Source organism: Leptinotarsa decemlineata, unplaced genomic scaffold (genome assembly GCF_025532065.1).
Source record: "Leptinotarsa decemlineata unplaced genomic scaffold, Ldec_3_MD MMD2_tig00026282_RagTag_RagTag, whole genome shotgun sequence".
NCBI classification, from domain to species: domain Eukaryota; kingdom Metazoa; phylum Arthropoda; class Insecta; order Coleoptera; family Chrysomelidae; genus Leptinotarsa; species Leptinotarsa decemlineata.
In genome coordinates, this window is record NW_027412668.1 from 22,205,296 (window position 1) to 22,219,476 (window position 14,181).

General features: G+C 35.1%; 2 protein-coding genes across 2 annotated transcripts in view; one reads left to right on the forward strand and one right to left on the reverse strand.

Moving 5' to 3' along the window:
* The window catches only part of LOC111507286 (uncharacterized), a 495,004-nt gene that overhangs the window by 435,322 nt on the left and 45,501 nt on the right, over positions 1-14,181 (forward strand). Inside the window, exon 6 of the mRNA XM_074180055.1 lies at positions 7,448-7,657. Coding sequence (XP_074036156.1) covers positions 7,448-7,657 — 210 coding nt within the window. The remainder of the gene's footprint in view (positions 1-7,447; positions 7,658-14,181) is intronic.
* The window catches only part of LOC111510262 (uncharacterized), a 261,734-nt gene that overhangs the window by 181,020 nt on the left and 66,533 nt on the right, over positions 1-14,181 (reverse strand). The gene's annotated exons all lie outside the window — the stretch shown is intronic.

Here is a 14,181-nt window from a genome sequence, read left to right on the forward strand (position 1 = left end):
TTGACTGCCGTGTTGGTCGGTGGTTCAAGCCCTAGTCTGAACGATCGATCTTCACTTGCTATCGTTCAACCCGTGTTAGGAATCACACGTTAAAAGGTAAGGCCTCGTTAATCCTTAGCTCGCACAAGTTTCGACTTCTGAGGGTTGTCGTTCGTAGGGGTGCGACAGCTGGTTAACGGAAAACAGATTTTAAACAGATTTTAAACAGATTTTTTTGAACACGCGGGACGTTCAACTGCTGTCGAAAAGTAAACGTACATAGTCCGGTCAATTTAGACATTCGAAGCTACCTAAATTCCCACCAAGATGAAAATCAGTAAGATTCTTCAAAATATGAATAAAAATAAAATTTGAAAGTTTCCCATCTTTCCCCAATATGGAAAAAATTGTAGATCACAAAATTATCTACAAAAAATCTATCAATACTTTTTTTTCTACGAGCCACCATTTTTGAGATATAACGATTCAAAGAGTTGTAAAAGTAGTAATCGTCATAATATGCACACGTTTCCACGCCACCTATGAGATAGTGTACTTAGCGCGTTTTTTTTAACGTGGTTTTCCCAGTAAGCCTATTCCACGGATCAGTAGTGATCCTGTTTAATTTGAAACTATTGCAAGATAACAGATATTAGCAGAGATTGAAAAAATGAAAGCAATTCAAGTTTTAAAAAAATTGTGAAATTTAACCGTCCGAGTCGTAACTTTCAAATTCTTCTTCTTGTTCTTCTTCTGATTCTTCTTCCTGATCTTGTTCTTGTTCGTCTTGTTCTTCTATTTCTTGTTCTTGTTCCTTCTTGTTCTTCTTCATCTTCATCCTGAGTACATGTAAACTGCGTTAATAGTGATGTATTGCATGTCGCCTCGTTAGAATCAAACTGATCCTCCGCTGTTGGTGATTCAATATTAGAGCACGACCGGCCTTGACAATGTATACATGCCAGAGAACGAAACAGTCCGGATTTTTTGTAACCACATTTAGCACTGCACTCCTTTTTGCAGTTGCAAAAAATTGTGTTCTGCAATTTTTCCGGCGCTGGTGGAAGTAAAGTTTAGACTGATTCTAATGAATTGTTGACCAACTTCCAACCCCAGTCTGTAGGGTCTAGCTGATAACCAAACCAAACTTGAACTTGGTAATATACCTGAAAAAGATGTTGATGAGCAAGAACTGAGGTTGGAGGAAGACAAGGTAGTTTTTTAGGAGCTCCGTACATAGAAAGAAGAAAGCGAATGCTGTTAGTGATAATTTCTTGTCGAGTTGAATTACTATTTTTAAAAACTTCAGCAAATTAAACTAAATGTTATTCAAACATTTTGAAAACTGTTATTTTACCCCTCCTGTAAAATGCAGATGTCATATCACAGCCAGTTATTGCGTGTAAAAATAGTACATGATTTTGACACTTTGCAAAAGTAGATACACTTTTTGATGAATATATTTCCGATTGATGTTGAGCTTTTCCTGGTTTTAATAAGAAAATAGTTTTTTCAATTAGAGTTCGAGCAGTGAGTAATACGAGTAAGTCTACATCTTCACCAACAACAATAGTTGTATTTGTCAAATTGAATTGCTCTGTTGCTGTTTCAATTATCAATACATCAGCATGATTATTAGCTTGTTTCACCAATATATTTTCAGCAGTGAATTTTTCTTTCAACACTGAAATGAACCGAGACTTGTTGTGAGTATTTGTAAGAAATTTTTGTTGACTGGTTGAAACTGTCATATTTTCATCAAATAACATATGATGTAAATGTTGCAAATCTTTGACGACTTTTTTCTGCATCTTTGGTATTTCTCGTGCAATTATTATAGCCATCAAATATGACAGTAACTCTGGAACCAAAATGTCGACGTACATACTGTACGTATTTATCTATGATAACGTTAAATGTTTCTTCGCTATCCCACCCAACGCGATGTAGTAAGTATCCTCCGTCAATGATGTATATCGCATTTGTGTTGTTAATATCAAAATCTACCTTTTCGAAACAAACGAAAATGGCAGACTTCTGTGTTTTACGCATACGTGAATAATTTTGTCATCTACAATTTTTGTCTGAAATATCTTTATGATAAAACTCACCGTTTTGCTGAAAATCACAAAAAACTCACTCAGTTTTTTGACCTTCGACCTTGAATAAAATGTTTTCTATATAGGGGAAAGATGAGGAACTTTCAAATTTGATTTTTAATCATATTGTAAATAAACTCACTGATTTTCAGCTTGGGGGAATTTAGGTAGCTTCACTCTTATTTTTTGGTCTAATTTGACCAGACTATACAAGAGTGTTTGAATGTAAAATGTATTCGATACATGGTCATCCTGAAAATATATGAACGAACGCTGAAGAAAAGATGTTATGAAAAGACATGATCGCAAAAGAAAAGAATGAGAGGAATAAAGAAAGGAATGCGAGGAAAACAAGAACTGAAATATGAAAAGAACAACAGGAAGAACAGGAGCAGAAACGAAAAAAAAAGGTAAAACAAAAAAGAAGAAGGAAAACGATCCGGAAGAACAAGAAAAGTGCGAATTCCAAAAGATATTGCAAAAAAGAATCTGGTTCGTGAATAAAATACCAACTGTATCATATTCATATGAGCATCCAACCACTTAGGCAGATTCTAGCCATTTCCACGAGGAAAGTCTTCAACTTTTGATTGCTAATTATCAAAAGCTGTGTACCATTGACAAGTCGAGTTAGTAGCCAACGGCAACGGCTAAAAGAAGAGCAACGGGCTACTGCCCAGGAAGCAGCTATAATGATTATCAAAGGATTGTGGAAGCTCTGGAAATGTGATATGGATAACAGTGCTCAAAGCAAGTATGCCAAAGCCAATAACGACAGACGACTTTGTAGGTTTGTCGTGTGGATATCGCAATACCAATCAGTTGAAGGATTGAAGGTTACAGAATTGGAGCAACTCTTGAAGATTATTAGACACCTATCGATGCATGCTGAATTGATAGCGGCACTATATAGGTTGATACTGACAAAATTGCTTTCAAAAGAACGGAAATGCAGTTGACAAATACCTAAGTGACGTTGAAATTGTAATGCAAAAAGTTCATGAAAAACATATTTGAATCAAAGGACTTCACCAACACCAGAGTGGAGACACAAGTCACCAAGAACAGAGAAACGACCCAAATCTCCAAGCCCTGAAAAAAGACGAAGTCCTTCTATGATGAATAGATAGCCAATCGATCAAAGAAGTCTTGAAGCAATCCTGGTATCAATACTTTAGGATGTGTGGCAGGTCTGCAACTCCGAAGGAAGAAACATTCAGCAACCAATACGTGCTTGAACTGAAAAATCAGATTCAGAGGCCAGTCCCATGAGATAATAGATACCTGAAAGAATGAGAATAATCTTGAGCTGATTCGTAGCTGGCCTAATGGAAAATTAACGAAGGAGTTGGCTCTGATTTTCAGCGATCCTCCAAGCATGGTGCAATTGCTAGGGTTCACTAAGCTCGGAGGAATTGTCTATTCCTCCGCGATGGCGGAGAGTGATGTAAACGATGTGACCTCTGGACCTCTGTGAAATATGCCCGCAGTGGGTTCATCGAAAAGACCAGAGAACGAGGGGAAATGGATAACTGCTCACCGAGCTTCCCACGATAACGCTTACAGATTATTAGTGACTTGAAAAAGCTGCGCTAGAAATTTAAGAATGGTAAGTTCCAGCAAAGAAGCCCATGTATGGTAATACCCACCTCAGAGAAGATGAAAAGGACTTTTTCCTGTAGAAAGGCTGACCCCATATAAATTACTATTATTGTGATGATTTGTATTCTCAAACAAAGTTAGTCTGGATATGCGTAATCGTAACATTGGTGGCGACGGATAGATGTAACAGTGCCTATACTGCTATAAAAATATTAAATCATGAATACTCTCTATAACCTCCTTTACTAACTTACTGAAATAGATAATCCTTTCTAGGCCATCTGAAGGGGTTAAAATAAGGTAGAAATAGTGAATAATCTACTGTGTACACCTTCTGTGTGACAAGATGAAAGTGTATATTTTTTTAGACCGTCTGCAAAGACGGAAGTAGCGAGGGAAAGAAGTTTTATTGAAAATCGCCATTGTACACTGGCAAAATTTGTGCTGTAGATTTATTCAAAGTAATAAACGTATGCAAGAGTTTTCCTAACAGTTTGAAGGAGGATAGGAAGCAAACAGTGTTAAAATGTATCGTTAAAAATCGAATTTGAACACCATATTGAGGCTTATTTTCCTTGGAGAACGATTCAACAAGATGAACGTCATTTTAGAGTTCTCCATGTCAACTAATGAGATGAAAATAGCATAGAAATTGTAAAAGAAGTATCTTAACAAATTGACTTTGTGTAATATATCAGATGTGTACATGTGTTTCCTTGAGGTCGATTCCTATCTGTCAGAAGGGCAAAAATTGTATCTTTTGAAATTAACTTCATACAGCAACCAAATTGGTAATCTATTTTCTGATGATAGATTCAAGCATTTCCTCCTAGTTCAACACGGGTGAAAAAAAATCGTATATTGAAATTCTACTTAGTTGTTATTCTTGAAGGAAGATTTATAACAAAATGATCAATCACAACGTTCAAACTTTGGATTCCGACTAGAGAAAGAAAGTAGGCAAGATGGAAAAGTTCAAAATTCAAATAATCGAAGATCGACCCTTCAGAATAAGACATGGTCGATCTAAAGGTCGATTCAAGGAGATAGACAAGGAACTTTTCAGACCGCCCTGAAAGTGAAAATACAAGAAAATTTCGTTTCGTAGTTCTTTGTAGACTTATGTCTTATTTTTGATGGTAAAATCAACAAAATGAATCTTCGAATTCTTCAAACCGAATGGGTAAGTGAAAAATCAGGAAGAAAAAGTAAGAATTCACATCTTGTACACGATAGGTGTTTGAGTTTCAGACTCCCATTTTCCACAAAATCAAATCTAAAAAAAGATATATAAACAAAAATAATACAGAGCGAAATATTTTGATGTGTTTATCAAAAACTATGCAGTAATGTGATTATTACAACATAAAGGATATAAAATATGAAACGATATTCGCGATAAAAACCCTTGATAACGTTCAAAATTAGGTTAATGAACAATACTTAAATCTTTCTCAATTACAGAGTTTGCACGAATGTTAACGTATAGGTAGTGAATTCCTGTGACAAATCTTTTTTATCAAAGAGTTTGCAAAAAATTGTAGTGCACAAGTAACGAACACTTTAAACAAAAAAAATGTGACTACCTAATTACTCTCCAATTCAGGAAGAGTATTAGTAGACCATTCAGTTCATGCAAAAATTTGTCAGTTATATTGTAGGTATATGTTTGTTAAACTATCAACTAGTATATGAAGATAAACACATATTTTTTTGTAAGTACACAAGTACACACATTGCGTTCTACACAACTTTTTTATAACTTTCGAAAAATATTCATATACCCCTAGATAGCCATGAAAGAATAATTTTCATCTCGACGAGTTCAAATAGTACACTAAAACTAAAGTTTGTCTATTGATCATTCTGAGAATTCTAACCATCCACAATCTCAAGAACTCTGATTTTCTTCACAAAAAAAGACTTTTATTCAAATTATCTACAGAAACAATTCGTTCAGGCCAGTATTCACTTACCTACACAGTAGGTTTATGGACGGATACCTATCAGAGAACAATTAGTCTTTCTATTGATCTTTCTGAAAATTCTAACCTTTCACAATCTTGAGAACTCTGATTTTCTTCAGAAAAAATACTTTTTTTCAAATTATCTAAAAAAACAATTCATTCAGGCCAATATTCACTTACTTACACAGTAGGTTTATGAACGGATAGCTATCTGAGAACAACTACTCTTTCTATTGATATTTCTGAAAATTTTAACCTTCCACAATCTTGAAAACTCTGATTTTCTTCACAAAAAAGACTTTTATTTCAATTACCTGAAGAAACAATTCGTTCAGGCCAGTATTCACTTACCTACACAGTAGGTTTATGGAAGGATAGCTATCAGAGAACAACTACTCTTTCTATTGATCTTTCTGAAAATTTTAACCTTTCACAATCTTGAGAACTCTGATTTTCTTCACAAAAAAGACTTTAATTCCAATTATCTAAAGAAACAATTGTTTCAGGCCAGTATTCAGTTACCTACACAGTAGGTTTATGGACGGATAGCTATCAGAGAACAACTACTCTTTGAATTGAAGGGGTTATATATTATTTTTTCTTAAAGTTACTTCTTTGCATGATCTACACATCCATGTATAGAGTTACTTATTTTCAAATTGATTACTTTCTTCCTTTCTTTGGAAGATTCTCTCATCCCTTTTTTTGTATCAGATGGAGTAGTAGAAAGCTAAAAACTTTCTCTCCCAAAAACTACTCTTTCTTTTGATCTTTCTGAAAATTCTAACCTTCCACAATCTTGAGAACTCTGATTTTCTTCAGAAAAAAATACTTTTATTCAAATTATCTAAAGAAACAATTCGTTCCGGCTAGTATTCACTTACCGACACAGTAGTTTTATGGACGGATACCTATCAAAAAACAATTACTCCTTTGACTAATACCACTAAGGGCGTAGGATTATATCCGACAGAATTTTTTTATATTTTTTCATTTTTCGTTCTTATTTTTATTATTTTTTTTTTCAAAAATATTTCGAAATTAGTGAACAAATTTCTTTCATTCCTGAATGAATAAATAAAGAAACACTATAGAACGGTACAAGTGTTCTAGTCGAAATTATGAAATGATTTCAGAAATCACAGATGGGGGTGCATGAAACTCTTTCGCCAATCAAATTGGCATCATCCTAATGGCTGTTATTGTCGTTTCAATATTATTCCATACAAAATGAATTAGGCTTTCACCGCTGAGGTTTTCAGTGTCATTTCTTTTCGAGTTTAAAAGCCGTGGAGTTTTGGAATTTCTTCCATAGTTTTTTCCATAGTTGTTCAAGTCATTGAAAAATTATTTCGCCAAATTCATTTTTTATATCGGAGGTTCAATTTTATTAGTGGTATAGTATATACGAAGTCAATTCGAATGGTATAAAAACTAAATAGTTAGGTACCGAACGTCGGCAGTTTCTTCATATGGCATGGGCGGCGTGGTATTCATACGAGGACTAATCATTATTTTTATGCTGAAGGTTTTATAAGGTATTAACTAGTAAATTTATTATACCGGTACATTAATCTTTTATTCAGCTGTTCGACTGGACTTCGTATAGATTATAAAGACTGTGTTTCTACTATTGTGATGATCTAACAATATAATTTTGTATCTATGATCAGTAGATAATTCAAAACGTAATTGATCCAAAAATATAACAAGAGTATCCTCATTTTTGCAAAAGCGTATTTTCTTTGATAACTATATAATATAATTGTTTGATGGGATAAACTGACTTTTCAATTTTAGGTCTTAGTAGGATTAGGAGCAGGTTGGGCCATATCGCTATTACTTTGCATTCCACCACTTTTCGCCATTGCTCCTTACAGTTACATCCCCGGATTAGGAGCTTGTGGTCCCGACTTTTCTAGCGGCCCTGGAACTCTGTGGTATTCCACCTTATACACGGCATTTACACTACTTCTTCCGGCTACAGTCATCATATGCTGCAATTTGAAGGTAACCCACACACTTTTATTACCCTTTCCAAGTATTAAAATATAGAATTTGATAGCTCACATTTGTTTTTGAGTTTGTTATGAACACGTTCTTATCTTTAACAGCCTTTTTTGTGAAGCACACAATACTTCTTACTATTTTTTGGGTATAAAGGTTGGTCTGGAAAATTTCCGACCTATTAAAGATACAAGAGATTATTCAGATTCGTTTTTTTTTTTCAACATAGTCTTTTTCAACTCTACACACTTCTCCCAACGATGCTCCCATCTCTGTCACCCATCCAAATAATACACGGTGTTTTTCTCTGCGAAATAATTGTTCACGAAGGTGATTGCCTCTTCATTTTGCGAAAATGTCTGTCCTCCAAGTGCAATTTTCAGATGAGGGAACAAAAAGAAGTCGCTTGGGGCTAGATCTGGTGAGTAAGGCGGATGACTAAGTAGTTCAAACAGTAATTCGTGGATTTTTCCATGGCAACCGATGAGGTGTGAAACGGTGCGTTGTCTTGGTGAAACAGGGTCTTCTTTTTCTGCAAATGTGGCTGTTTATCCGCAAGTTCTGCCTTCAACTTGTCAAGTAATAATGTGTATTATGCTCCTGTAATGATTTTTCCTTTTTGAAAATAATCGAGCCGGTTCCCCCTTTGCAGTCCACTGTTTGGACAGTACTTTTATTTCGGGCGTATAATGGTGTTTCCAAGTTTCATCAACAGTAATCATTCGACGCCAAAACTCCAATTTATTTCGCCTAAATTGCACGAACAGAGCGTTGGAAATGTTCGTTTTAACACGTTTTTGATCTAACATGATCAAACGCGGCACCCAACGCCCAGCTTTCTCATGTCTAAATGTGGATTTAATATGTGACAAACACGTTCTTTCGGCATGTTTATAACTTTGGCTATGTTTTCGTCGGCTGTTGCAGTTTTTGGACGTCCCGAACATTCACCGTCTCCCAAGCTCTTAGGTTAGATTAGGCTAAGTCCAAACCGAGAGATTCTATTCGAGCCTCCACCGTAACCCGCAAGGGTTTATTGTAGCTCACACCTACTCACACTCAACCAAATGAACCCAGCTTCTTAACGAAGCCGATTAGTTCGTATGGTGAGTGGTCTTTCAGGTCAGATGGTAGGAGTACGGCTCTGCCGAACTCCAAAAACCTGATTCGATCCCCAGCCGGGACCGAATCAGGTTCTATCATTTCCCAAACAGAGGCTACGCACACTGTTTTCCGACACTCTGAGTCTCTGCATATGTAGATTTAAATGACAGTGACCTGTAAGGAGGCCTGTTGGACATCGTAGTTCATCCCTATTGCAGTCCAACAACTGTTTGGTATCAAGCTTCGAAGGGTGAATGAACGCCTTGGAGTGAGCCACTCCTGGAAGATTCTGCCAGAAGTCCATGAATGTTATTGCCATCCAGCTGTTCAATATTTGTTTGGCAAAGCCTGAAGCGATGTCAATAACAGGTTCTGATCCGATGAATCTGCTTGCAGCACCCTCCTTTGTAAGAGAGTCAGCAGCCTCATTGCCTTCCAGGCCGGTATGGCCAGGAATCCAGACAGAGACAATCTGTTGAGTCTTCCTATTGAGGAGAGTCGTTTGTGGCAATTTGGTACCAATGTAGACGTTGCTCGGTAGGAGCCAAGGGCTTTCAACGCCGCTTGACTGTTCGAGAATATTTTCATTGACTTGAGTATGTGGTTGGATTCTTCCAATCTCTCCGTACACAATTCAATATCGTGAATTTTCGCTCGAAATAAATCGCATAGGTTTCTAGGCATGTTCTCCCAAGCTCTTACGACCACTTTTAAATTCAACTGCCCAAAATGTCACTATGGTAAATAATGGTGTAGAGTCCCCATACACAGAATTCAACTCATTTTTGAATTGCGTAGGCGCATTGCCTTTCAAAAACAAATATTTAATGCCAGCTTGATACTCGATTTTGTCCATTTTCATAAAAATACTCACATCAACTCACTGAAACAACTGTTACATAAAAACTGCGCCTCCAAAATGACTGGAACTTTGATGAGTAACTGTCAATAGATGAAAAACAAAATTCACTATCTTTTATTTAGGAGTTGGAAACTTTGACACCATTCTCGCGTATACCCAAAAAACAGTAAGAAACACTTATCTGTTGATAGCTTATTTCCAGAGGATTTTCCAAATACGTGCATGACACTTTTAATAAACCTCTCTGGAAAATTTCATTTCCCACGATTAGAAAAAATAAAAAAATTTATGTGTATGAATGTATTGAACTTTCGTTGTTCAATACATATATACACTTTTCATATTGCCTGCATGTATCTACTCAGTATCTGTTTTTGAATATTGGTAAACTTTCTTCATTTGATGATTTATGATATGAGTAACACGTGAATTCAGATATATTCAACTTTTTGGGGAAACATGTGTTAGCAGAATACATTTTTTCAGTCATATAATGAACAAATCACCTATAAATGGCACTATTAAAATAATCGGTTTAAATTTTGATTTTTTGAAATTTTACCTTTATCTACTATCGAAAGTTTCTTCAGATTCACTCCTGAGCCGTTCGGTGTCAGATGCAAAAACTATCGAAATCGTCACAATAAGTGCCCTAAAAATTGTCCATTTTCAAATCAAATGTTATAGAATCAATCAGTTATTATTCATGATATTTTACAAAATGAATATTTATTCATCAATACCTTGAAGTTTCAATCCTTCCAAAATGTGGTCCTCTGATTGACAATGTACAATTTTTTAAATTTTATATCAGTTTGTCATTATCTTTTCGAAGATTAAAATAAAGGCAGCATTATATATAAAATGAAGTTTGATCATTGGCGATTGTTTTTCTCAGTTATTCAATCTTTGTACTCTCGATTAAAAATCGAATCTAAAATATGAACACTGTCAACTCATCTTGGAATTTCAATAATTTCACGAAAATTGTTAAGTTCTTATTCAATATATTTGTCAACCTACATGTTGTTTGCTTTTTTCGCTGCCAAGATAAGAGTGACTTCTTTGAATACATAAACCCAAGAATTCAATAAGCACACTTTATCATTTCCATTAGATAAATTCCCAGTAACTTGTACTCCATCAAATTTGCTGAATACTGGAATCTCATTCGCATTCCTGATTATTTACTTGAATAATCTTCGCCTGACTCTCATATTTGTTATTGACTATATTTATCTCGACAACTTTGATCTGCTCCAAAAAAGGGATTAAAAGTTTATCTGAATTTCAATCAAACTATCTTAAATTCACAAAAATACTAGCTCAACAGGATGCCTTAAATTAGTTAACACAATAGATTATGGCTTAGCAGAGTGTTTCAACTTGTAAATCATAAATAAAGAGAATTCTAGCTTGGCGGTTGTTCCAAGTTCTTAGTGACAAAAGTACTTGTCCATCTCAAATGGCTGACACACAAATAGTTTTTTGTACAACTGCCATTAAAAGTGACATTTTTAATCGTTGTTAAGAGTTTTAAAAGATGATGTTTACAAAGTAGCGTGTTAAAAGTATTTTCAACACGATTTTTTCGACCAAATAGCAATAAACAAAACATAATTATTCAATTTTCAAGAAAGTTTTATTATTAACAATAGATATAGATACAAATAAATTATGTAACAAATGTATTATATACATAAATTACATTATTATTATTTATGAACATCAATATGAAAAGTACAATTTAACGCCTAATGAAAGTCCCTATAATAGTACAATTAGAACAACTGCTGATATTAATACCTTGGGATGTTAAAGAGCCTTGTAATATATTTGAACTATCTGAATTGACAATTTCATGGGCATTTACATTTAATTTTTGGACGATTATGTAACTCTGGAGCTAGCTGTTGGGATTTTTCTTTCAGCAATAGCCTTTATATAAGAAATAGATTGATCGATGTAACCCTCGGCTACTGTTGTAGACTTCCATCACCCGTGCTTCTTAATATCTGTTATATTTGCTCCTGACTCTGCTAGCAAAGAAGCAGAAAACCTTCTGAAACAGTGACCAATATATTCCTTTGGTTTCGGGAGGTTCAGAAACTTAGCAATTGTATAGAGCATTTTCCCAAACGTGTTTATACCACCTGGGTTGACACTGCTTTAAGAATGCTATCACCTTGAAATATTTGCTTGTATTAACACCATTTTCAAAACGAGCGCACTCGACTTTGTCATTGAAAACTTGCTCCACAAAGTTGACAAGTTCCATATTGAACACCAGAAAGAACTTCAAATGTGACTTTAAATAAAACGCGTTAGCTGTAAGCAATGTTGGTAACCTGGTGATTCGGCGTCACCTGACACGATTACTTCACAGCAAATGCGATAACATGAGAATAGTTAACTGACAAGAGATGTCAAATTGTGTTTATATAGAAATATTAAATTCATCTATTTCGTTATTAAAACAGGACAGTTGCCCAAAAAACTTTGTATGATAATTGTATTGAAAGTAAGTTTGATTTTGTTCGTGAAATTGCTCAACTCACTACGCTTGTATCGCAAACTTTTTCACTCACAAAATAAAACCTTACATTTAACAATTATATCATAAATAGCTATTCTAGCTCAGATAACTACCTTAATTTGTTAACACAAAACTATTTTGAATGAAAGTCACTTTTTAGGGGGAAATCAGAGTTTATTATCGACCTTTTTCATAAAGTTCTTCATTACAATAATTTTTTTTTCAGATTGTAGGTGTCTGTTCAAAATATTAGGGGAATTTTCATTTTTGTCAAAAAATATTTATTTATATTCCTCAGATATAATACACTCGTGCCTGTGTTTTCTCCAAACCTCGAAGCAGCTCTGATATGCATCCTTTTGGTATATCCTTGAGCTCTCTCAACGATTCGGTTTTTATCTCCTCAATATTCGCAAAACGCCGTCCATTCATGGGTCTCCTCAATCATGGGAAGTCGCAGGGGGGCAAATCTGGTGAATACGATGGCTTAGGCATGATAACAATGCTGTTGTTGGCTTAAAAAGTATGAACAAGCAAAGACGAGTGAGAAGGTGCATAATCGTGATGCAAAAGTCATGAATTGTTTTTGGACAATATGGGACGTTTTATTAGTATTTCTTCTAACAAGCGGCGCATAACTCCAAGGTAATACTCCTTATTGACTGTAAGACCATGTGGCAAACACGCCTGATGCAGTACGCCACGATAATCGAAGAAAACAATGAGGAAAACTTTGACATTTGATCGAGCTTGGCATGCTTTTTGGTATTGAGGCGTGCTTTTTGGTATTGACTCTCGTGGGCTTTTCCATTGGGACGATTGGACTGTGGTTTCGATATGTTATAACTATATACCCATGATGCTTGCTTACGCTACGGTTTTTTGATCAAAATTCAGCACTTTTGGAAAAAACTTCGCTGCCATACGCTTCATGCCCAAAATTTCCGAAAAAATTGCATGACATGAACCAACCGATATGCCGACATCTTCAGCAACTCCTCAACATTTTCGTCGGTTGTTGATGTGCTGGGACGTCCAGGGCGAGCAGCATCTCCTCGACCTTCTGTGAAAAGCTTATACCTAAACATTCTTCTGACTCGGAGAACAATCACCGTATGGCACTGTCAACATTTCAAGTTCTCGAATGAACTGATGGGTCAATCAGTTTGTTATCAGTTCATTCGTGATCAAGGTCATGTACTGAACTGTAGCCAAACTGACCGTGTAACACCATCTATCCCCTTCATCAACAAACTAAACATACTGGAACAGCTGAAACTGTGAACATATGTTCGAGACGAGTGTACCAACATATAAAAATATAAAAATCGCTTATCGACTGTACGTAGCCCGCGAAATTTGAACATTCACCTTATTTTTTCAAAGTCTATGTACATAACGATAAAAAACGTATAACTATGATTTTTGTTATTCCTCTCACAGTACCCTGACATACCCTGAATAAGGCTATTTTGGTTTCTACTTCTCAATTTTTATACAAAAAATGTAAGAAACTTTCGAAGAAAGAAAAAAGCAATCAAGTTAAAAATAAACTCTTTACAAAGATGTGTAGATCATGTCCATGAGTTTCTTTGAGATACAAACAAAGAGAATAAGTAATTTCGAAACAATTTGTTTCATAAGAACATTGAATTACATAAATATAATTTTTTTCGATTCAGTTTGTACTCCAAACGTTCGTTATGGAATCGAAACAAATATTCACAATAACGCTACACAACGAAATATATGAAATAGCATTATTATAAGTTTCAATTACACTTGTTTTCAACTCCTCACCAACACATTCAACTTTCCACAAAACAGACGCATTTTTCGGATGTCTCCGGAAAAGACAAATCTACTTTTGACACGATGACAGTACGTAAAGACATTCATACGACTATTCAATTAAATCCCAGCCATTGGAAATTTGTTTGAATGGGAAAGGAAACATTGTGAGAAAAAACTAATCTCCTCCAAAATACCTCCCATTCACTTTTAATATATCAAGTATTGAAAAAT